General features: G+C 38.7%; 3 protein-coding genes and 3 non-coding genes across 8 annotated transcripts; 3 read left to right on the top strand and 3 right to left on the bottom strand.

Annotated features, from left to right (window-relative positions):
* Positions 1-638: 638 nt before the first annotated feature.
* LOC130501840 (exocyst complex component EXO70H1-like) lies at positions 639-2,843 on the bottom strand. Its single transcript, XM_056996663.1, has one exon. It carries the CDS (start codon positions 2,640-2,642, stop codon positions 789-791), a length of 1,854 nt encoding a protein of 617 aa, XP_056852643.1. The 5' UTR covers positions 2,643-2,843; the 3' UTR covers positions 639-788.
* Positions 2,844-11,814: 8,971 nt separating this feature from the next.
* Positions 11,815-14,346, bottom strand: LOC108844497 (UDP-galactose/UDP-glucose transporter 5B). 2 transcript variants are annotated; one of them, XM_018617763.2, is made up of 12 exons: positions 14,155-14,346; positions 13,933-14,067; positions 13,729-13,842; positions 13,543-13,635; positions 13,392-13,457; positions 13,203-13,301; positions 13,034-13,113; positions 12,787-12,899; positions 12,607-12,695; positions 12,373-12,459; positions 12,222-12,290; positions 11,815-12,090 (listed from the first exon to the last, which is right to left on the bottom strand). In XM_018617763.2, the coding sequence occupies exons 2-12, from the start codon at positions 14,038-14,040 to the stop codon at positions 11,974-11,976; spliced, it is 1,035 nt and encodes a 344-aa protein (XP_018473265.1). In that variant the 5' UTR covers positions 14,041-14,067; positions 14,155-14,346; the 3' UTR covers positions 11,815-11,973. The 2 variants fall into 2 exon arrangements, with proteins under 2 accessions (XP_018473265.1, XP_018473264.1); XM_018617762.2 differs by having other exon boundaries at positions 14,183-14,346.
* A 308-nt stretch (positions 14,347-14,654) lies between these two features.
* LOC130501843 (U5 spliceosomal RNA) lies at positions 14,655-14,772 on the top strand. The gene has a single exon (XR_008939917.1). It is a non-coding gene; the product is annotated as a U5 spliceosomal RNA (small nuclear RNA).
* Positions 14,773-16,579: 1,807 nt separating this feature from the next.
* Positions 16,580-16,697, top strand: LOC130501845 (U5 spliceosomal RNA). The gene has a single exon (XR_008939919.1). It is a non-coding gene; the product is annotated as a U5 spliceosomal RNA (small nuclear RNA).
* A 1,049-nt stretch (positions 16,698-17,746) lies between these two features.
* Positions 17,747-17,866, top strand: LOC130501844 (U5 spliceosomal RNA). Its single transcript, XR_008939918.1, has one exon. It is a non-coding gene; the product is annotated as a U5 spliceosomal RNA (small nuclear RNA).
* A 1,795-nt stretch (positions 17,867-19,661) lies between these two features.
* LOC108843932 (transcription factor MYB59) lies at positions 19,662-20,879 on the bottom strand. 2 transcript variants are annotated; one of them, XM_018617094.2, is made up of 3 exons: positions 20,629-20,879; positions 20,382-20,511; positions 19,662-20,292 (listed from the first exon to the last, which is right to left on the bottom strand). In XM_018617094.2, the coding sequence occupies exons 1-3, from the start codon at positions 20,747-20,749 to the stop codon at positions 19,821-19,823; spliced, it is 723 nt and encodes a 240-aa protein (XP_018472596.1). In that variant the 5' UTR covers positions 20,750-20,879; the 3' UTR covers positions 19,662-19,820. The 2 variants fall into 2 exon arrangements, with proteins under 2 accessions (XP_018472596.1, XP_018472597.1); XM_018617095.2 differs by having other exon boundaries at positions 20,597-20,819.
* Positions 20,880-21,189: the final 310 nt, after the last annotated feature.

Raw genomic sequence — 21,189 nt, 5'->3', positions numbered from 1 at the left:
TCTTAAATCAAGGAGAATGAGACCGAAAATAGCAGACTTTTATAGTGTTGATGTGATTTGTCAAAACCAACTATACATCAACTAGTGGTGTCTTTTTCTTTCTTAATTCTTGTGGTTTTTTTTTTGACTAAAGGCATGTGGTTGCCAATGTGATCATCCTAATTAATTGGTCTTAAAAAAATTATGTGAAGTGAACTTATAAAAGTACGCGTAATTAACGCCAAATAATTTGCAAACATGCCACATAACGAGGAGATAAGATTTGTGTTACGTTTGTTCAGAACTATAACGTGAGGTTTCCGTATCTCAAGTCTCCTAACAAAAGTCACTAATGAATACATATGATAAGATTCACTATCGTTCTCAAGTGTCAGCCTCTTTGTCATGTTACAAATTTAATGCAATGCATCGTGTTTATTCGACAAGCCATTGAATTCCTAACCAACTTGGAGTTATATATACCACCGAAAAGCACATTTAGTCAAAAGACTCCGAACATAATTTCAAACTAAATTAGTTACGAGTGATAGCTACATACTACTATACAAGTTTGTCTTTGTGCTAACTAAATCTTCAAGCGTCAGGAAACAATCCTCGTATTTTCTTTTGTCGCTAACAAACACAAAGTTCCAAGAAAATATCGAATGATTATTATGATATGACGATAATTCGATGAATAATTTACAATATTATATGATACGATCATACATAATCACTGTATGCACCCTAACCACACCACCTAAAACAAAACAGAACAACTTAATATTAATTAATCACGTGATTCTCATTCAATGGCTACGTCCTCCATGAGATTTACCGGTAGCCGACGAACCGGTTCCGGATCCGGACCCTTTTGTCGACACACTCCCTGACCCTCTGCTTCCAAAGTAAAGATCCGACAAGTAATTCCCAATATCTTCAGGGGTATACCTAACATTAAACCCATCTCCTCCCAAACCGAACCGGTTCACCTCGTAAAACTCGGTACAAACCGGCACGAGCCTCTGACTCAACGAGATTTTGATCCAGTCTCTAAGTTTCGGGTCGGGCACCACCCACGCTATCTGTTTCCGGTACGCCGCCTCGAACTCGTCGTTAAACCTACCGAACAGCTCCCTAGCCTCCTCCGGCGTAATCTCCTCAGCTGGATTCTCCGGCAACGAACTCAGCACTCTCCCCCACGCGAGCTTCTCGAACTTCTCCGCGTACTGCCTCACCTTCCCCTCGTGCCTCCCCACCCAGTCCTCCCCGAGAAGAACCTTCAAGCCAGACGAACGCACCTTTACGACGACGTATTGGAGATTGTTCGCGAGGAAGAGGTAAGACAGCGCCACGTCTTTGTACGGCTGAGCTTTCCCGTCGATTTTGCAGAGAGTCAGGAGTATCACCCACGCGATACGCACGGACACGGGAGACGAGTACAGCTCCTCCGGACGAGCGTCTTCTCCGGCGTAAGATTCCGGCGAGGTTGGCCGCCAGTTCTCGAAGATCACGGCGGTTGACTCGCTGTAGTCGGCGAGGAAGGAGAGGTAGTTCATGACGTAGCGAGTGAGCGGGTGAACGCCACCGCCGGCGATCGGCGTTTTGGAGGTTTCCTTCTGAATCGCCGACTCGAAATCAGTCATCATGAGCCTCGCCGCGTCGCCGAGTTTAGCTAAGGAGGTGATCACCTGAGTTCTAACCGTAACTGCCGAGTCGAAGTAGAAGATGGATTCGATCTCGACGAAGAGGTTCGCGAGGGACTCGTACATATCTAAAAACCGGAACATTTTCTCCGGCGTTAGTTTCTTTATCTTCGCAGCGTTCTCCGGGAAGGTGAAGAGCGTCAACGCTCCTTCTAGAGTGATGTCTGTGAAGGAGGATTCGGCTATGTTGACGGAGGAGGAGAAGACGTGATCGGCGAGAAGCCTCTCTCCGAAAAAGAGGGACCTAACGGCTAGCTTGACAGCTGGCAGCCAGGACCTGATCTTGGACTCGAGTGTGTCCCAGTCCATTTTTTGAATCTGATGGAGAGTGAATCTCTCCACGGCTAGGCCGTGGAGCGTCTCGTCGACGATCGATCTCCTTACGGTTTTGTAGACTTTGACGCATTCTTTGGCGTATCCTGATGAGATCATGCAGTCAGCGATCATCTTGAGATCGTCCATTGCGTCCGAGTCTCCCCCGGAAAATCTATGTTCTTCGGTGGTGTTCTCTTCGTGGAAGGTTTCGTCTTCGGAGTCGGAGACGCTGGTGGGTGTGGATGAGCTGAATCTTGACGATCTGTAGGACCGGACGGAGACGGATTCCGGGTCTAGATACTGTCGGTTCTCCATCAGGACTCGGTGGAACTCTGATTCGAGAAGGTTCATCGCTGATTGCATCAGGTTCTGAGCGTGGATTAGCTTGTCGGACGAGGGGTTGACGGCGGCAAGACGGTGCATCGTGATGTGCAGATGCCTGACGGCTTCGACGAACTCCTCTGCTTCGCGACGACTGTTGGTGGAGAAGAGGAATTGGTCGGAAGAAGAAGAAGGAGAAGTCCATTTGGATATGACGGTGTTGATGTTGCTCATACACTCCTGAACAGCTGTCTCGGCGAGTGTTTGGTGAGCTGTTTGTTTCTCCGGTGGAGGAGATGACCTGAACAAGTGCTTCCCCATAATCTCCAAACTCTGTTTTGTGTGTTGCTCTGTTTATTTGGGTTTTCTTGCCTTGAAACAAAAATACTTTGTGTTTTGTTACTCAACAAATAAAAGTGAAGTTTATGGTTTGTTTGTTTTGTTTGCAAAATGAAATGAAGCAGAATAGCAGATAAGAGAGGAGGAAGGTATATATAGAAATGTAGTATTGTTATGTAGATGTGTAATGAAAGTTTGGCGGATGTATATATGTATTGTACGTATAGATATGTGCAGAGAAAATGTTCACTAGTCAAACGCGGTATCAAATACGACATGATATTTGATAAAGTCAAAACCGAAGAGTTAGTTTAGTGACAGTCTATTCTGACCAAAGTTATTACATTCATTGCCTTGATCTGCAGCCTGTGAACTTTTGTAAATTTACCGTTACGACTATAAGTGCTAGTTGATATTGGAGTATTAATTATAATTTGACTGCGACTAGTAATATTATTTTGTAATTTAACAGGAACCGAATGCACCGAAAATTATTACAAACAATGGATTCTTAATAACGATGTTAAGAACTTTATAAACCAACGGTGTCCATGTTGAATGTCAACAAATTGCCAATTTAGTAATCATTAGCTTTTCTGAAAAGATTAGTTGTTGGAACATGATTTATCACATAAATCCGATTTAGTAAAGATCTAATCGAAACATGCTAAATTAATTGACAGTAATTACATGATCATCGGTGAAGTCCAACTATTTCGGTTCAAATGGCTATATGCCTCTAAGTCTAAAAGATAATAGCCAAAACTTAGTCACCTCACGGTAAGGTTAAACGGTTACACAACATGGTGAGATCTCCAGAATAGGACACGGCAAAGTAGTTGAAGTGAGTTGAGCAGTATAAAAAACAATCTAAAATCATCACATTTTTTTTTTAATTTACTCATTTAAAATTGTCAAAATGATAATATTTTCTGAGTTGTATTTTTGTGTGTTTATTCTTTATATTCATCATATTCACCGTTTTCCTAAACATTACTATGTTCATATTCGATTATAGATTTTAGTTCCACATTTTTCAGTTACATATAGATATTTTATTTTATTTGTATATTATTGTTTAAATGAAAAATATCAACAGAAGTTAAGCAATTATATTTGAAAATAAAATGCAACTGTTAATTAGCTTTTTGCTACTCAAAACACAATAGTATGTTAGTTAGCTGGTTTCTTTACTATTTTGGGAAACGAAGATTGTGAGGAAGGTTCCATGCTCTAAAAGTTGAATGTCAATTTGCGTCGTGCCCGCCAAATAAATGAAATCCACAGTTTTCAAAAGTTGTTCAAAGATGCTAAACTACTAATTAGTGAGTTAGTTCATAGTTTTATCCATTTCTTAATTAATCATGCTTAAAACAGAGGCTTGTAGAGAAGACAATATACAAAAAATTCCGTCCAAAGTCCAAACTAAAACCGTTTTAAATATAATATTCCATCACCGAATATAATTAATCAAATATTAAAATTTTATATGGTTTTACTAAATTAAAAATATCCATATATACACAAAATCATTTTCTTTTGAACTTTACACAAAACCTTAGAAGTTAGAAGTAAAAATTTCCTTTGTTAATTAAACTATACAATTTTAACATTTTATATATATATGCCAAAGTTTAAGTTTTTTTCACTGTAATTTCAAACCTGACTAGTCATATCCATCCAGAAATTAGTTCTTAGAATACACATAGATCTATGTAATTCGTACAAAAAATGTAAAATGGCCGTACGAATCAACCGACAATCCGTTAACTAAAAATCAACCTACATACATTGAATGAAACGCAAGTTAAAAAAACTCAACGTGATGTTAACATGTAGTTATCTGCTTGAAGAATATTTATATTATTAGTTCTTTAAGTTAGTTACCCACATAATGATATGAATGATAGTACAAATCAACCGACAATCTATTAACTAAAAAGAAATCAACCGGCAGAATGAAACTGAAATTACTAAATTCAACGTGATGTAAACATGTAATTTTATGCTTGAAGACTATTTATATTTTTGGTTCTTAAAGTTAGTTTCTTGAATAAATATCCCAATAATATAAATTTATTATGTAATTAAAATTTAAACATAAAATGAATTAGACTATTTGAATATTGACACTTGTGTTTTCTCTCAAGATTGTTAGGGAGTTTCTCAATCAAACAAGAAACCCTTCCTTTTTCTACAATTTTTTTTCTTTTTTCATTATTTTCATTATTTTAGTGTTGAGAAACTGCATGAAAAACCGTAAGTGATAATGCTAGTGCTCTTACCACTTAAGTGAAAGATACCATACTTGGTTTCTTTTTCGTGGAAACGTAAAATATTTTCTTTTAAAAAACAGGAAATTGAAAGACAATGAAAAAGAGAGATAATCAAAAGATGATTAAAAAAATAGCACGCGTGAGTCGAGTGGAACTTACCCTCGAGGGATAAAGCTGAAGTTCCCATGCATTACAAAAGAAAATTACGCACGGTCCTCATTCCCCATTGCCCCTAGTGATTTGGAGTAGCATTAGAAACAAGATTCAAGAGCCGACTCTCTTGAGTCTTGAGCACTTGGTTTTGTCTTTTTCCGAATAATATAACAATAAGATGTTGACCTTGCGAGTTTGACCGTTTGTTTACGGGTAGACGAAATAACCTGTCGAACTTATTATGGATAGTCCACCAACGACTACTTGTTAAATTAAATATTAATCAATGACTGGTCACTATTTAGTTCATTGCTAACGTTAGCAGAAGTAATTGATATCATAATCGGTATTCACGATTTGTGAGATGCTTGTCTCTATTATTATGACCTAACGAGGATCTCTTATTGTAAGGTTTTAGTCTTGTAGCAATTCCAGTCCCTCTTTTTTGTAGATTTTCTCATTTACACTATTCACATTGGAACCCAAAAAATATGAGAAAGTCTGATCCGATCATAGAGTTTAACGTACTGAACTGGAATCGAACTGAATCTAGCCGTATAAATATTGGTTATAAATGTTATATGTGTGTGGATCTTGTGTGCTTGCCTTAATCTGGCGTGAGTCGGTATTGTGGAACAAAGAGCTTGATGGATCCTAACAAGCTGTTAGGATCTAGATAGCTCTAGATCACATATGTATGTTAGAGAGAATATAGGAGAGAATATAGTTTGGTGATATGATTTGTATCTATCGAGATATAGACTTGTGTATATATACTTTGTACGTAAGATTGATGAATGATAAGTTATTCTCCTCATATTCTCTTGTCTTTCATGGTATCAGAGCCATCTAAAAACTGAAACCCTTTGCTTGTGAGATATTTGACAAGAGATAATATGGGTGACAACAAAGAACTGGTCAGTTCTTCAAGTGTGACTATTGATCGGATGACATCGCCTTATTACTTGGCGTCGTCGGACAATCCAGGAACATCGATCACACCTGTGATCTTGAGTGGTGAGAATTATGCCGAGTGGGCATCGGAGTTAGAGAACGCGCTACGTGCTAAGCGCAAGTTTGGATTTGTGAATGGGAGTTTAACGTTACCTGATGAGAAGGAGAAGCCTGTGGAGGCTGAGATGTGGAGAACTGTCAATTCCATGGTTGTGGGGTGGATTAGAGTTTCAATCTCTCCAGTGATCAGATCAACGGTGCCGTTTTGTCCTGATGCACACAAGATGTGGACAAAGCTTAAAAAACGTTTCTCGGTGGGGAGCTCTGTTCGGGTGCACCAACTGAAAGCAGAGCTTGCTTCGTGTAAGCAAGATGGATCCAGCGTGATGGAGTACTTCGGGAGATTATCCAAGAAGTGGGAAGAACTTCTCACCTGCAAACCCTTGCCGGCGTGTACCTGTTCTGCAGCTGATGTGTATGCCAAGGAGTATGAAGAAGAAAGAGTTCATCAGTTCCTTATGGGATTGGATGAAGTAAGGTTTGGTAATGTCTGCACCAATATTATTGGGATGGAACCATTACCTGATCTTGGATCGGTCTATCAGCGAGTGGTCAGAGAAGAGAAGCGGCTAGGTGGTGCTCGCCTCGAAACTAAAGAAGCGCCAGTGGGTTTTGCTGTCAAGGGAGCTCACGGCGATGGTGATGAAACTGTGATGGCTGCTGTAGCAAGACGATCTTCTGTGGTGTGTAGCAACTGCCAGAGAACGGGGCATGAAAAGAAGGAATGCTGGCAGTTGATTGGGTTCCCGGAGTGGTTCACTGAGAGGAGTCAATCGAGTGGTAGAGGTGGAAGAGGTAGAGGACGTGGGAGGTCTAACTCCACGCGTGCTAATGCTGTGCAGACGCAAGCTGGTTCGAGTTCGAATGCGTCAGGGAATCAAGGATCATCTGTTCCACCACTGACCGCGGAACAATGGGCGTCGCTAACGACTTTACTAGAGAGACAGAAGCCAAATCCGATCCCTGATAGGTTAAATGGTATGGTACAAACTGGTGAGGTTATTATTGATACTGGTGCATCGCATCATATGACAGGGGATGAGTTGTTACTTGTTGATGTGCGTCGTATTATCCCTTGTCCGGTGAACTTTGCCGATGGAAGTCATGTAATGGCTACGAAAAGTGGTAGCTTGCGGTTGTCAAGCAAATTGATATTGGCAAATGTTCTATTTGTTCCAAATTTGAATTGTACCTTATTGTCTGTAGCAAAGTTGCTTAGACAGACGGGATGTTTGGCTGTTTTCACAGATACTTTGTGTATTTTGCAGGACCGTTTTACGAGGACTCTGATTGGAGCCGGTGAAGTAAAAGATGGTGTTTATGTTTATCGGGATGTGACAGTGACGAGAGGACACAGAGTTAAGGCATCTGAGGATCAGGCTGTGTGGCATCGACGTCTTGGACATCCTGCTTTTGGTGTTTTGAGTTTTCTTCCTTTTATTTCTGGTGTTAAAGAAGTTTCGAATAAGTTTGGTGGATGTGATATCTGTTTCCAGTCCAAACAAACAAGAGAAGTGTTTTCTGAAAGTTTTAATAAAAGTTTATCTCCATTTGACTTGATACATGTTGATCTTTGGGGCCCTTACCGTGTAGCATCCTCATGTGGGGCTGTGTATTTCCTCACAATTGTAGATGACTTCTCCAGAGCAGTCTGGATATATTTGCTACTCGAGAAAAGCGAGGTTAAGCGAGTACTACCAAATTTTATTGCTTTGTCTCGTCGGCAGTTTGGAAGAGAGGGAAAGATAGTCAGGAGTGATAATGGGACGGAGTTTATGTGTTTATCTAACTATTTCGCAGAGAAAGGAATAGTGCATCAGACGTCGTGTGTTGCGACTCCTCAGCAGAATGGCCGTGTGGAGAGGAAGCATAGACATATACTGAATGTTGCACGCTCGCTTCTCTTCCAGTCAAATCTTCCTGTTAGCTTCTGGGGAGAGAGTGTCCTGGCAGCGGCTCACTTGATTAATATAACTCCAACGAAGGTTCTAAAAGGGAAGACCCCATACGAATGTTTATATGGCAAGCCACCCTCGTATGATAATATCAGGACCTTTGGATGCTTGTGCTTTGTGCATCAAGCGAGGAGAGACAGAGATAAATTTGGAGAAAGGAGCAAGAGGTGTATATTTGTTGGATACCCTTTTGGAAAGAAGGGATGGAAAGTATACGATATGGACAAGAAAGAGTTTCTGGTGTCGCGTGACGTAGTGTTTGATGAGACGACCTATCCATATCCTGAGAAGAAACATGAGTCTCCGGTACAAGTGATAAGAGCGGGTGATGATGATGAGACTTCAGAAACAGAGATCGCAGTAGACAGGGGGAGAAGTGAACCGAATACAGAGGTGATGGAGGAGACAAATACAGAGTCAGAAGTGGTAGATGATGGTGTAGAGAAACAGATACCAGCGCGAGTCGAGGACAAATCAAGCAGTCCAGAACCAGTTGTGACGGAGGAACTTCTTGGTCGTGGACAGAGAAGAACGACACCGCCAGTGAAACTGCAGGATTATGTCCTGTACAATGCTCGTGTTCTCCCTGATAAACATAACATCATCTCCGGTTCTCGGTCAGAAGTCTCCTCGACGGTACCAGGTAAAACACAAATGTTATATCCCATTACTGATTACATCACTGATGATTATTTCTCGGAAGAGCACCAAGCTTTTCTTGCAGCTGTAAGCGCTGGAGTGATACCTAAAAATTATAAAGAGGCGTTTGCAGACGAGAGATGGAACAATGCAGTGAAAGGAGAGGTTCACGCCCTTGAACTTAACCGCACATGGGACGTCGTGGATCTGCCTGAAGGGAAGAAAGCTATAGGCTGCAAATGGGTCTTTACGATCAAGTACAATGCAGACGGAACGATAGAGAGATACAAGGCGAGATTAGTGTGTTGTGGTAATCATCAGATCGAAGGTGAGGATTATGAGGAAACCTTTGCACCAGTGGCTAAGATGGATACAGTGAGAACACTCTTGGAAGTTGCAGTGGCAAAGAACTGGGAGGTACACCAAATGGATGTTAGTAATGCTTTTCTTCATGGGGATTTGGAAGAAGAGGTGTATATGAGAATGCCACCGGGGTTTCATTCTGATGATCCGTCTAAAGTTTGCAGATTGAAGAAGTCCTTGTATGGTCTAAAACAAGCTCCTAGGTGTTGGTTTGAGAAGCTAACGAAGGCATTGACGAGCTTTGGTTTTGTGCAATCCTATGAAGACTATTCTTTGTTCTGTTTCGTGAAGGATGAGAAGTGCGTACGGGTGCTGATTTATGTTGATGATCTTATAGTTGCTGGGAATGATATTGAGATGCTGCAGAAGTTCAAGCAGTACATGAGTAAATGTTTTCTCATGAAAGATCTCGGGAAGGTGAAGTATTTTCTGGGCATAGAGATTGCTAGAGGACCACAAGGGATGTTCTTGTCGCAAAGAAAGTATGCATTAGACATTATCAACGAGGCTGGCATGCTTGCAAGCAAACCGGTGTCTACACCAATGGAGGTCAATCATAGTCTTCTTCGGATCGATAGTCCTTTGTTTAAGGATCCAGTGCGGTTCCGAAGACTGGTGGGACGTCTTGTCTACCTTACTATAACGCGTCCGGACTTAAGCTACTCAGTTCATGTATTGTCTCAGGTGATGCACAAACCAAAGGAGGTACATTGGCATGCCGCGTTGAGAGTGATAAGATATTTGAAGGGGTGTCCTGGTCAAGGGATAATGTTAAAGGCGGACAGTGACCTCCAGATTCGTGCATTTTGTGACTCTGATTGGGCTTCTTGTCCGCGCACGAGAAGATCGCTGTCAGCTTACGTAGTCTTGTTGGGTAACTCACCGGTGGCATGGAGGACAAAGAAACAAGACACTGTATCGCACTCATCAGCTGAAGCCGAATATCGAGCTATGTCAGATGCGTTGAAAGAGCTTAAGTGGTTGAAGAGGTTGTTATTTGATCTTGGAGTACGACATGACAAGCCGATGGATTTGTTTTGTGACAGTAAGTCAGCCATATACATTGCGGCGAATCCTGTCTTCCATGAACGGACAAAACATGTTGAGAAAGATTGCCATAGTGTGAGAGATGGGGTAAAGGCTAAGCTAATTGCAACGAGGCATGTCAGGACTAATGAGCAGCTCGCGGACATTCTCACGAAGGCATTGGGGAGTTCTGCGTTTCATTACTTGTTGTCCAAGTTCGGAGTTTGTGATTTACATGCTCCGACTTGAGGGGGAGTGTTAGGATCTAGATAGCTCTAGATCACATATGTATGTTAGAGAGAATATAGGAGAGAATATAGTTTGGTGATATGATTTGTATCTATCGAGATATAGACTTGTGTATATATACTTTGTACGTAAGATTGATGAATGATAAGTTATTCTCCTCATATTCTCTTGTCTTTCACAAGCTACCCCAAACCACTTGTTTCATGGTCATTCATCTAATCTATATATAACCTATTTTGAATTATTCTTGGCATGCATATCATAAACTATACATATATTTTAACCATAGCCCTACTGTTATTGTTTTTCTCTACATACTTTTGAAGATAAATTTCTCATTTTATCCGTGACAACATATATAATATTAATCAAGGAAAGTCCCGTGTACGTGAATACATTACTAGCTAATATACTACTCCCACTACTTATACATTAAAGTTTTGAGTTTCATGACTTCATCACGACATGAAATTTATCGCGACTATGCACACATCTAACACAAGAATAACACGTACTTACACAGAGCTAAGTATTGTAGGTATTTTATACATGCAGGTAAAAACCTTCCTTGTATACGCACCGTTTGACTTTGATTTAGCAATAGTGAGTTGAATGAAATTACGCATCTCACAAAACATTGCTTCTAGAAACTGTCATTGAATGTTATTTGTATTGAAAAACTTGTTCAAATAAATATAACTCGTATATTTTGAAGACCAAAATGAATTTTATTTTAAAACGGCTGATGTCTAGGGAATATGGGATGAGATATGAATTATTTTGGAATACATCTAGTACAAGGTGTGAATGTTGGACCTTCCGTTTCGGCGACGTCATGTTTACGAATATTTAATTCACCAAGAACGTCTTTGGTCCTCTTTTTTTTTTAAAGTACTGTTTTGTTTCATGAGTATTTTCATGAGTATATTCAACTAAATCACTCTTGTTTCATTTTGGGTTATGGTTGTTATGTGAGATAATAATTACCATAATCGAGTGCACACAGTTAACCAGCTAAAACATATCGCTGATTACCCTCTATAATAAAATTGTTAAATAACTTCTCTTATTTGATCCAAAAAAAAAACTTCTCTTAACGTATGCACCCCCAAAAAAGTACTTCTCTCAACAGTAGTTCAAAAAAGAAAAAAAAAACTTCTCTTGACGACTCTCTTCGTTTGAAGTAGTCAAGTGTGTGTGAAAATTAAGAAAGGTCCCACGTAATATGATTGACGGATACTCCACGGCGTCATCACCATTTAAAACATGCCAGAGAAGACATTAATCATGTTCAGTTGTTTTGTTTACTAGATCTCCATTGAATCATTCTTTTGCCGACCCGACCAAACATATTTTGTTAGTTACGAAATAATGATGTAATTTTAAAAGCAACAAACAAAATAAAGTGCCAAAAAGCACTAGCCGTTGGGAATCAGTCCGATGTCTACGTAAAGTGACTACATCAAATGCATGAGAGCATGATGCTTGCAAACTTAAATAATTAAAGGATGAAAAAAATACAAAGAGTCAGACTATATGAATACTAATTTCAAAAATTCACTATAAATACTACTAGTTTCCAAGGTTAAATCAAGAGGAGGAAACAAAAGCTCTTGACTAGTTTCCAAGGTTGCCTTTTTAAGAGCCCTCAGGCTTTTCATACTGCGGAAGTTCTTGAGGTGGCTGCGGTTGCGTTTGTGATTTTTTGTTGTTGTTAAGTAAGTTTTTGGCGTATAAAGACCCGAAAACGATGACCTGATCATTGAATGAACTTTGGTTAGTCAAAGTATCAAAAATATAAAAGCCTTATAGTAATTAAAGTGCCTAAGTTTATAAACGGATCTATTAGTGGAATCTGAATGTAAATGAATAGAAGATATACATACCGATCCAATACACTGCTCCCAGCTAAGCGGATGAGAGAACCAAATGCATGAGAGCATGATGCTTGCAAGCTTTATTTGGTTAAGACAAGGATTGTGTTAGCAACAGAGATGGATGAGTCGGGACTGAGATCGGGTTTGTTTGTCTTTTTACCTGTCTTGTGGTCATGATTGCAGCGAATGTTAGAGCACCAAATGTTCTAATGGTGTAAGAAATGAAGAACTGGCTCGCCGTTGCAACCTGCAACATTAGTTAGTCTCTGGTAAGTTCAGTGGGAATCAAAGAGACCAGAGAAGAAGATATATATAGATGTCATCTTGTGAAGCTATTAGACTACGTGATACTGTGTAATGAGTGAGCACAAGAAGAGAGGAAACTTAAACTTACAGTGGAAAGCAGAGCGATGTCTAGTAGACAGTCTCTATGCCGCGAAACAAAATCAACAGCTAGTAGCAAATGGCCTTGCAATACAAGTCCTACAAGAAATAATAAAAAAAAAAGATTTACAGAATGATAAGCAAATAGCATAAGCAAAACATAATAAACAAACAAGTAAGAGTCTCTCACCAGTGAAACTGAGAACACAAGAACAAAGTGTGGTGTAGAATATTTGATTATGTATCTCCATATTATATCCTTTAAATAGTTTGTCTTGGAACGTGCTTGTAAAGCCATCAAACCTGTTTATTTAGCCAGTTATCAAAACACGCAATCATGATTCAAGACTCGTGAGTAAGTAGTAATAACTGACAAGAAAGTATCTCAGAATAATCAATCACTCAGTGTAAGGAGTGGTAGCAAATGAAACACATACCCGAGATAACCAGCCATTAGGGAAACACCCCAAACAGTATTTTCCCTTCCCTTATTGTACGGACTAATATCATCTCCAGCCTAACAGCTCGGATTTTACATAAAAACAAAATCTCAGTACGTACATCTTATGTTGATTGATGTACTTTTATATAACCCAAGCCTTTTACCGGGAAAAGGATAAAGACAGAACAGCCAAGAGTCACCAAAAAAGCCACTAGATAGTCAAACCCCTTGTACTTTTTCTGCATGATGAGAGTTCCCCATACCTGTTTTCAGATCACATATATAATAAGAACGGTGCTGCTAAAACTCAAATACTCTCTCTCTGCTGAAAAAGAAAGAATGTCACGGCTTACCATGACTGGTATCATTTTGGCACATTTTGCAAGAGTTTGGACTGGGAAGCTCACATACTTGAGAGCCTGGAGACATTACAGAGTGGATATACTAAGTTCACACATCAAGAGTCAGTAGAGGTGAAAGATTAGAAGAAAAAAAAGGCCTTACCTCATACTGGCATGTTGTGGTTAATATGTTAGTCACTGAAATAAGGCAATACTTGTAAACCGGAGCTACAGGATCCAAAACTTTCTTGCTTGCCTACAAAATTTGAAAAAGAAAAAAAACCCAATAAGGTTATTCAAACTTTGGTAATCATAAAGACACAAGTTGGGGTTATTGCTGGTATTATACCAGTAAAGCACCAGCAGAGACAGCAGAAGTAGTGAGGCGATTGCAGAAAACAAGAAAGAGAGAGTACTTAAAGAACTCTTTGTTCAATCCATAAGGAACTCTCATTATCTTCTCCTACCACATTTACAAAAGACCCCACAAAGAAAGTTACAACCTTTAAACCAAAGAACATAAACGGTATGTATCATAACAAAGGAGACAGACCTGAAGAACACCGTAGATGACAAGTGTGGACATAATGCCGGAGACAGCGAATACACCTTTCCATAATTTGTTCTCCTTCACTCCGTTTACTGTTTCCGGCTCAGCCATGTTCCCATCCACCACCTCTCTCAATAACTATCGAATAACATCAAAAACCAAAAACGAATCATATAATACAAAAGCTCAGATTCGTAATGTAAGCGTGTGAAAGTGAAACTACACCTTTGAAGCTCAGAGATTTGGAACTTACACGACGAACCGATACGATACAACGGCCGATCTGATTAAATTGGAAAATATTAAAATTCTCCGGCGACTCTCCGACTCGATCCGATTTAGCTCCACCGTCCTCTCCTCTCTCTTTCCTTTAGCACTTTTTCTCTCTCTCTTTCTAGAGTTCTGTTCTCTGGGGTTCTGTAAGAATCCGCCACGTCAGCACTCGATAATACGCATGTCTTAAAATAACGAGTCAAAATGGTCAACGAGAACCTTCCAAACGAACAAGAGTGATGATGATGTTGGCTTAAGGAAGAAAGATAACAGTTTGCATTTAAAGCCCAGGATTATTTTAGGCCCATAAAGCCCACGTAGAGTATTATTAAATCAGGAGCTCCCTTCTAATGGTCATTTCGTTTCGGAGTCCCACATCGGCTAACAGAGAGAAACAAGTAGCTGAAGTTGCACTATAAATGAAGATCTCCTTCTGACCTTACAACACACGCAGCCATGTGGTGAACACAAAGCGAACTATTCTTTCGCCTTTTACTAAAGAATACCGTGTGTTCTCCATGCTAAGTGGCATACGCCTATTTTTGGAGGGTCCTGCTTTCGAGTGGGCCCAACAACATATAGTTGAATATTTGGTTTGATTGTGTCTTTGACTCTAAAACCGACTCTGGTTTGTTGATTTTTAAAGATAACAATCAATTTATTTCATTCCCTCTTATCAGGGATTATTTTAGTACTGATGTCAATGAATAGATTGATGATGATGCCTGCTTAGAATCTTATTTTGTTCTCTGATCATATAGGCTGAATAAACTGGACATTCTAAATCTAAACTTTGCCAGATAAAGTTCAATATCTTTGGTCTGAATTGGAGAAATATCATAGCGAACACTGTGGCAAACATTCAAATCGGTTAAGGTTGTATGGATCCATGCTCTGCCTTCTAATGCATCCTACTATCAGAGTCGAATGGTTTTTGTTAGTGTTCTTAAGAGTACCAAGTGGTTATTATTAGTTTGGGGGATATAATCATATGAGCAAGTTAAATCATGTGTACCTGGATGGGATAACATATCGAAGTATCCTTTCAACTTGATTTTTTTTCTTTGATAGGGTAATAACATAATTAAGCCATCACATCTAAAAGCAGTATATGTACACTATGATGTATCACCTGAGATAGGTTATAGCCAATAGGGACCCCTAGCGGGGCAAGTTAAATCATGTCGAGGATATCTGAATATCTGATCATCAGCACTCAAATCCATCACTCAACTATGACATAAGAAACATCACTGTTTCCATGACAAGCATTTCTTTACGCAAAAGAGATGGGCGTGTTTTTTCTATGTTTGATATATACATGTCATCTTGTGGAGCTATTGATTACATGATATTGTGTAATTGTCTGAACAGAAAAAAAAAAGAAAAAAGAAAGAAAGAGGAAACTGAAACTTAAACTTACAGGGGAAAGCAGAGCGATGTCGAGTAGACCAATCTCTATGCCGAGAAACAAAGTCGACAGCTAGTAGTAAATGGCCTTGCAATATAAGTCCTACGAAAAAATAAGATTTACAGAATGATAAGCAAATAGCATGAATTGACCAGATTGTGATCACAGAGCTTTATGCTAAATACATTAAATCTGAATATGAGAAACGTGGAACAAAATGAGAAACAGGGGAAGCTTAGGAAAAGTTGAGACTAATCACATGTTAATTATCACTAACTTATGACACAACTCCAGCCTAGTAAATCATCAGCTTAAGGTTAGATCAGGTGTCATTGCAGAGGACTAACAGTCAAAATAAAAATAGAGCTTAGCTTCTTCTTTTTTTTTTTTTTGAAACTCAAAATAGAGCTTAGCTATTATCATAACTAAGTGAAGAAATCATTGGTCCAGTGCCCAGAGAAGATGACAGTGTCAGAAAACGATGCAACTCTCACAGTAAAGATTTTCTGCAATAAGTAAGAGTCTCACCAGTGACACTAAGAACACAAGAACAAAGTGTTGTCTAGAATATTTGGTTATGTATCTCCATATTATATACTTTAAACAGTCTGTGTGATTGTAAAGCCATCAAACCTGTTAGATAGCCAATTACCAAATGCACAGACAGGGGGATTACGGCTCTTACTCAGTTACTCTCTTGGTCTCTCGATGCCAAACCCAGTGCATGTGCATCGTATCAGAGAGCCGGTCACAGCGAAGTTACTGGGTTTGCAAGTCGGCTTGAAGGAAGAAAGATAACAGATAGTAAATAAAGGCCTATAAAAAAAGCGCACGATGGTATTACTAAATCAGCAGCGCCCTGATAATGGTCCTTTGGTTTGAGAGTCCCACATCGGGTAACAAAGAGAAATAAGTAGCAGAAGTTTCACTATAAATAAAGATCTCCTTCTCTGATTGAAATCACGCAGCCATGTGGTGAATACAGAGCGAACTATTCTTTCGCCTTTTACTAAAGAATACCGTGTGTTCTCCACGCTTAGTGGCATACGCTTATTTTTGGAAGGTTCCGCATTCGTGTGGGCCCAACAACATTTAGTTGAATTTTATAGCTGTTGTCCTTGACGTGTCTCTAAACCGAATCTGTTTCGACGTTAGGTGTTAAGAACAAATTTTTTCTTTCCATTTTCGCATTTACATTGTGGTTTACCATTTCTCATTCATGATTATTTTAATACTAATGTGGTCAATGAACAGACTGATGATGATGCCTGCTGATAGGATACTGTTAGTTTGGGGATATAATTATATGAATAAGTTACAGTGTCGCTTTTATACTATTGAGCAAACTGTAGTTTATTCGGTTTTCTTGCGTCAAGACTAATGCTCTTTGTTTAGCTGTATTACTCGTACAGATGCTACTTAAAAGAACAATCTTTCTTTTTGATCGTTATCACATTTCGTATCCAGATTTACATGAGATAAGACCATTGCAACCAGATGTCAATAATCCACTAGTTGAGCACATGAACACTTCTCATCACTAAAACAGCACGTAGTTACACTGGATAATTGCTTCTGAGGACGGATTGAAAGCGAATAGGGATACTTACCGAGGCAAGTTAAACATTAGTGAGTATATCTGCTCATCTTCACTCATATCCATCACTCCGCTAGACATAAGAGCAGACATCACTGTTTCATCTACACTCTAAAAGTATCTCTCTCAATCTACTCTAATCACTGAGATAAACTTGTATTGGCATTTCTCTGCCTTACTATAAGTAAAAGACTGATAGAGACGTGAAGATCAATCAAACTCACCTCTTTTTATTATGCAGCTTCGAGCCTTCGACTCGAGCATCGTTCTCAGCTTGGGCTAAAGAATATGAAAAACGATTACAACAAACTATAACAAGCATTTTTATTTCGTGAACATTTGTTGGTTTCCACTCGGCCTAAAGGAGGAAAGACCGTAGTTTGTATTTAAGCCCAATCTTATTTGAGGCCCATAAAGAGTTGCGCCTTTGTAGTGTGGTCCTCTCGTTTAAAAGTCCCACCTCGGAGAACTGGGAGAAATTAGCAGTAGAAGTAGCTCTATAAATAAAGGTCACCTTCGCAACGCTTCAATCCACGCAGCCATGTGGTGAGCACAAAGCGAACTATTCTTTCGCCTTTTACTAAAGAATACCGTGTGCTCTCCACGCTCAAGTGGCATACTCCTATTTTTGGAGGGTCCTGCTTTAGAGTGGGCCCAACAACAATCAGTTTAATTTCTTTTGGTTTATCCTTGCTGTCAACTCTAGATCGGCGGCCCGGTTTAATGTTTGTATTGAGAAACCAATCAATTTTAGTTGGTTTCATTCCAGTTGCGAGTATAAAATAAACTATATTTGCTTTGAATTCGAGAATTGCCACATAGATTGTGGTAAAATTCAGTCGTATGTGTTCGTTCATGCATTGTCTTCTCAGTGGTAAGTAATGGCTCCTAATATTATAGTCGAGAGGTTTTGGTTAGTGATCCTATAAGAGCATCAAGCGGATATGATCACTAGACCAAAGTTAACAGTGTCACTTTTCTATTCTTAGTAAACAATAGTTTCTTCAGTGGTCTTCTTCCGTTAAGACTCTTGAGACTAATGTTTACTTGTACAAAATACAAATGCTACTTACAGGAACCATCTTTTTGTTTGATCGTGTCAGGTTTCCTCTTATTAGATTTACACGAGAAAAAACATTGCAATCAGATATCAATTATTCATTTGTTCACCACAATCATCCCCTAGTTTAGTCACAACGTATTATATTTTCTTCGCATAGCTAAAACAATACGTAGACTAGTTGATGTCTAACATTGGTGAAAATGCGTTTCCGGGACATACTGGAAGATAAAGAAACATGATTGAATTAGTTTATATGATTTGCAACTTAGCCCCTTGTTGTTAGTCTCAAATTAGGAGTGGTTCCACGGTTATATTTTATTGCTAGTTCTTAGGCTCTTTTCGTTTATTAGAAGTGGGATTGTTGCACTAATGAATAGTTAGATAATTTCCTTGTGATTTTAAGATTCATATCCACTACCTTTTAATTTCTACACTCTTCCAATAAGTTTGGGTGGAAAGAGGATAGTCTAATTGGGTGTTTTGCTTATAAAAATTTATCAATGGATTTGTTGTGTGATACTTGAAAATATTAGTCTGGATATTAATTATTTTATTCCATTCTTGTTCTTGTTCTTATTAGTGGAGGAAGGTAAACAGGTAAAATCAAATTATGAAAGATATACATATGCTCTAATTGTCGCCTTCAAGTTATTATATTCCTATTAAAAGATTCAGAAAAATTGTTTGGTGAGAATCAGCCAGTCATAGCATCTTTGATCATTGCTTAATTTGTTTATTTGTGCTGACTATCAATTAAGCTCCCTTCTCCACTTTTTTGTTTGTTTTAAATTAATAAATTGGTTGCTTGCATACTTTTAAGCAGCCATCCATTTTATTTCCTTTTCATTGAAATTTAAAACAGTTTTTCAAGGAAAAGTTGAAGCTCTAGTCTCTTAGTGCCTCATATAATAAAGATATAAAAAATGATATCTTACCGTAAAGACTGATTAAAAGAGTGGAAACTGATCTTTTCCATCATGGATAATTTTTTTAAGAAACAAATGCAAAAACATACTAATTTTACCAATAAGATGATTAAGCAGAAGAATACATTCTTTTTCACAAAGCTGGCTTGAGCTTTACAAGTCAAACCTATTTTCTTGATTGTTTAGCAGATGAATATGCCTTGTTAAGTCATGTTGATACTTTCTTATTCCATTTTTCTTCCTTCACTCTAGATGGTTTTGATAATGGATCCTCACATCCTCTCATCAGAAATTAATTTCTAAATATGAATTATTACAAACATTCACAGAAAATTAAAGTCTACATTGCTGGATATGTTTTAACGTGTATTATACATGGTATCCATGAAAAAAGCATCTCTTTACGCAAAAGAGATGGAAATGTTTTGTTTTTGTCACTCATTCTACAAACTATAACATATATGAAGGCATAGGATAATGATGATGATGATGATGATGATGATTACACATGATATTAGTACAGTGAGCGGTGTTTTTTTAATGCAAGTCATGGGAAACTACTGCAGTTGCTTGATAACATATAAATATGCTGCATATATAAACATTCAAATGAATCAAGTCCTAGAGTAAAGACGACCAGGGTGATGATCTACCATGTTCAAAACTGAGAGGAAACTGATCAATGGCAAAACAAGACATCTTACTATCATCTGCATCCATGTTCCATATAGATTCCATGGAACTTTCCCATGCTGGAGAAGCCAGAGGAGGGAAGTTCAAATAACAGCTTTGCTCAGAGTAGTAGATGTCTTTCACCGGTTTGATAATGTTCGCTCCAGATTGATCAATCTCTCTCCATATGTCATCCATCGAGTAGTATCCATCTTCACATTCTTGATCCATTTTCCCATTAGATCCTCCAGTGTCTTGAGTAGCTGCAGTGGTCATAGATGATGAGCAGCAGTTTGAAGATGAGGAAGTTGGAGACATATGTCTCTTTTTCTCTTGTGCCTTCTTCCTCATATGAGTCCTCCAGTAATTCTTTATCTCATTATCGGTTCGACCCGGCAATTTCCTGGCAATTTTAGACCACCTGCGTATGAAGAACAATTCAAAATTTCGTCATACAAATTTAAAAAAACATTTTTAGGGTTTCTCTGTTTCTTGAAGATATCTTCTGACCTATTTCCCCATTTTGCGTGAAGCTCAAGGACAAGACGCTCTTCTTGTGGAGTCATCTTACCACGTTTGAGACCAGGATGTAGATAGTTAACCCACCTTAACCTGCAACTCTTTCCTGTTCTGTTTAAACCTGCAGCCAAAACCAGGTCATATCTTTTAATGGAAGGTCCTTTCCAAAGACCAACCATTTTTTTACCAAAACACAAACCCTATACCTATTCTTATGTTTCTCCCTCCACCTTCAAACCTGACACTTTCGCTACGAAATCCCATCTTCGATCTCCGAACATGTGGACAAAGTTGACCAAGAGGATGTCCTCCTGTTCTGTCCACGGTCCTTTACGGTATTCCTCTTGCACACTCTTCATCCCTCACTCTTAACTCTTTTTTTCTCTCTGAATCGAAAGTTACTTCCCAGTTTTGCTTTATGGGAGCCTTTGGCAAACTCTAAGACCAGTATTTATATAAGAGCCAACTTGAACACTAAGTAGTTGTGTCTACACAACGCGATATAACACTCACGTTATTAAAATTCTCTAATGATTTGTTTTTCTTATCTTTACCGTCCATATGGTGAGATATTAGATTATGCTGATGATAATGTGGGTCCTGTTTTATGATGTGATCAAGCCATTAGAGCATACTAAAAAAATAAGAAAACAAAGAAAAAATGATCGTGAAAGAGAGATTGATGTATTGATGTAACACTCCCACTAACTCTGCCTTTTTGTTTGTCTTTTTGTGTGTTGCAATAAGAAGACTTTCTTATATTTTCTTTGGCAGATCCCAATAGTTTCGATTGCACTAT

The sequence above is a fragment of the Raphanus sativus genome, unplaced genomic scaffold (genome assembly GCF_000801105.2).
Source record: "Raphanus sativus cultivar WK10039 unplaced genomic scaffold, ASM80110v3 Scaffold0309, whole genome shotgun sequence".
Classification (NCBI taxonomy): Eukaryota; Viridiplantae; Streptophyta; class Magnoliopsida; order Brassicales; family Brassicaceae; genus Raphanus; species Raphanus sativus.
The sequence above is the reverse complement of the archived record's forward strand: the minus strand, read 5'-3'. Positions and strand labels throughout refer to the sequence as shown.

Coding starts and splice junctions, on each gene's coding strand:
- LOC108844497 (XM_018617763.2), bottom strand. CDS start 14,040: ATGGCTGAGCCGGAAACAGTAAACGGAGTGAAGGAGAACAAATTATGG. Junction 13,114..13,202: donor CTGTCTTTATCCTTTTCCCG/GTAAAAGGCTTG, acceptor CCGAGCTGTTAG/GCTGGAGATGATATTAGTCC. Junction 12,696..12,786: donor TTGTGTTCTCAGTTTCACTG/GTGAGAGACTCT, acceptor TATTTCTTGTAG/GACTTGTATTGCAAGGCCAT.
- LOC108843932 (XM_018617094.2), bottom strand. CDS start 20,749: ATGAAGAGTGTGCAAGAGGAATACCGTAAAGGACCGTGGACAGAACAG. Junction 20,512..20,628: donor TTTCGTAGCGAAAGTGTCAG/GTTTGAAGGTGG, acceptor TTTTGGCTGCAG/GTTTAAACAGAACAGGAAAG. Junction 20,293..20,381: donor CACGCAAAATGGGGAAATAG/GTCAGAAGATAT, acceptor CTTCATACGCAG/GTGGTCTAAAATTGCCAGGA.
- LOC130501840 (XM_056996663.1), bottom strand. CDS start 2,642: ATGGGGAAGCACTTGTTCAGGTCATCTCCTCCACCGGAGAAACAAACA.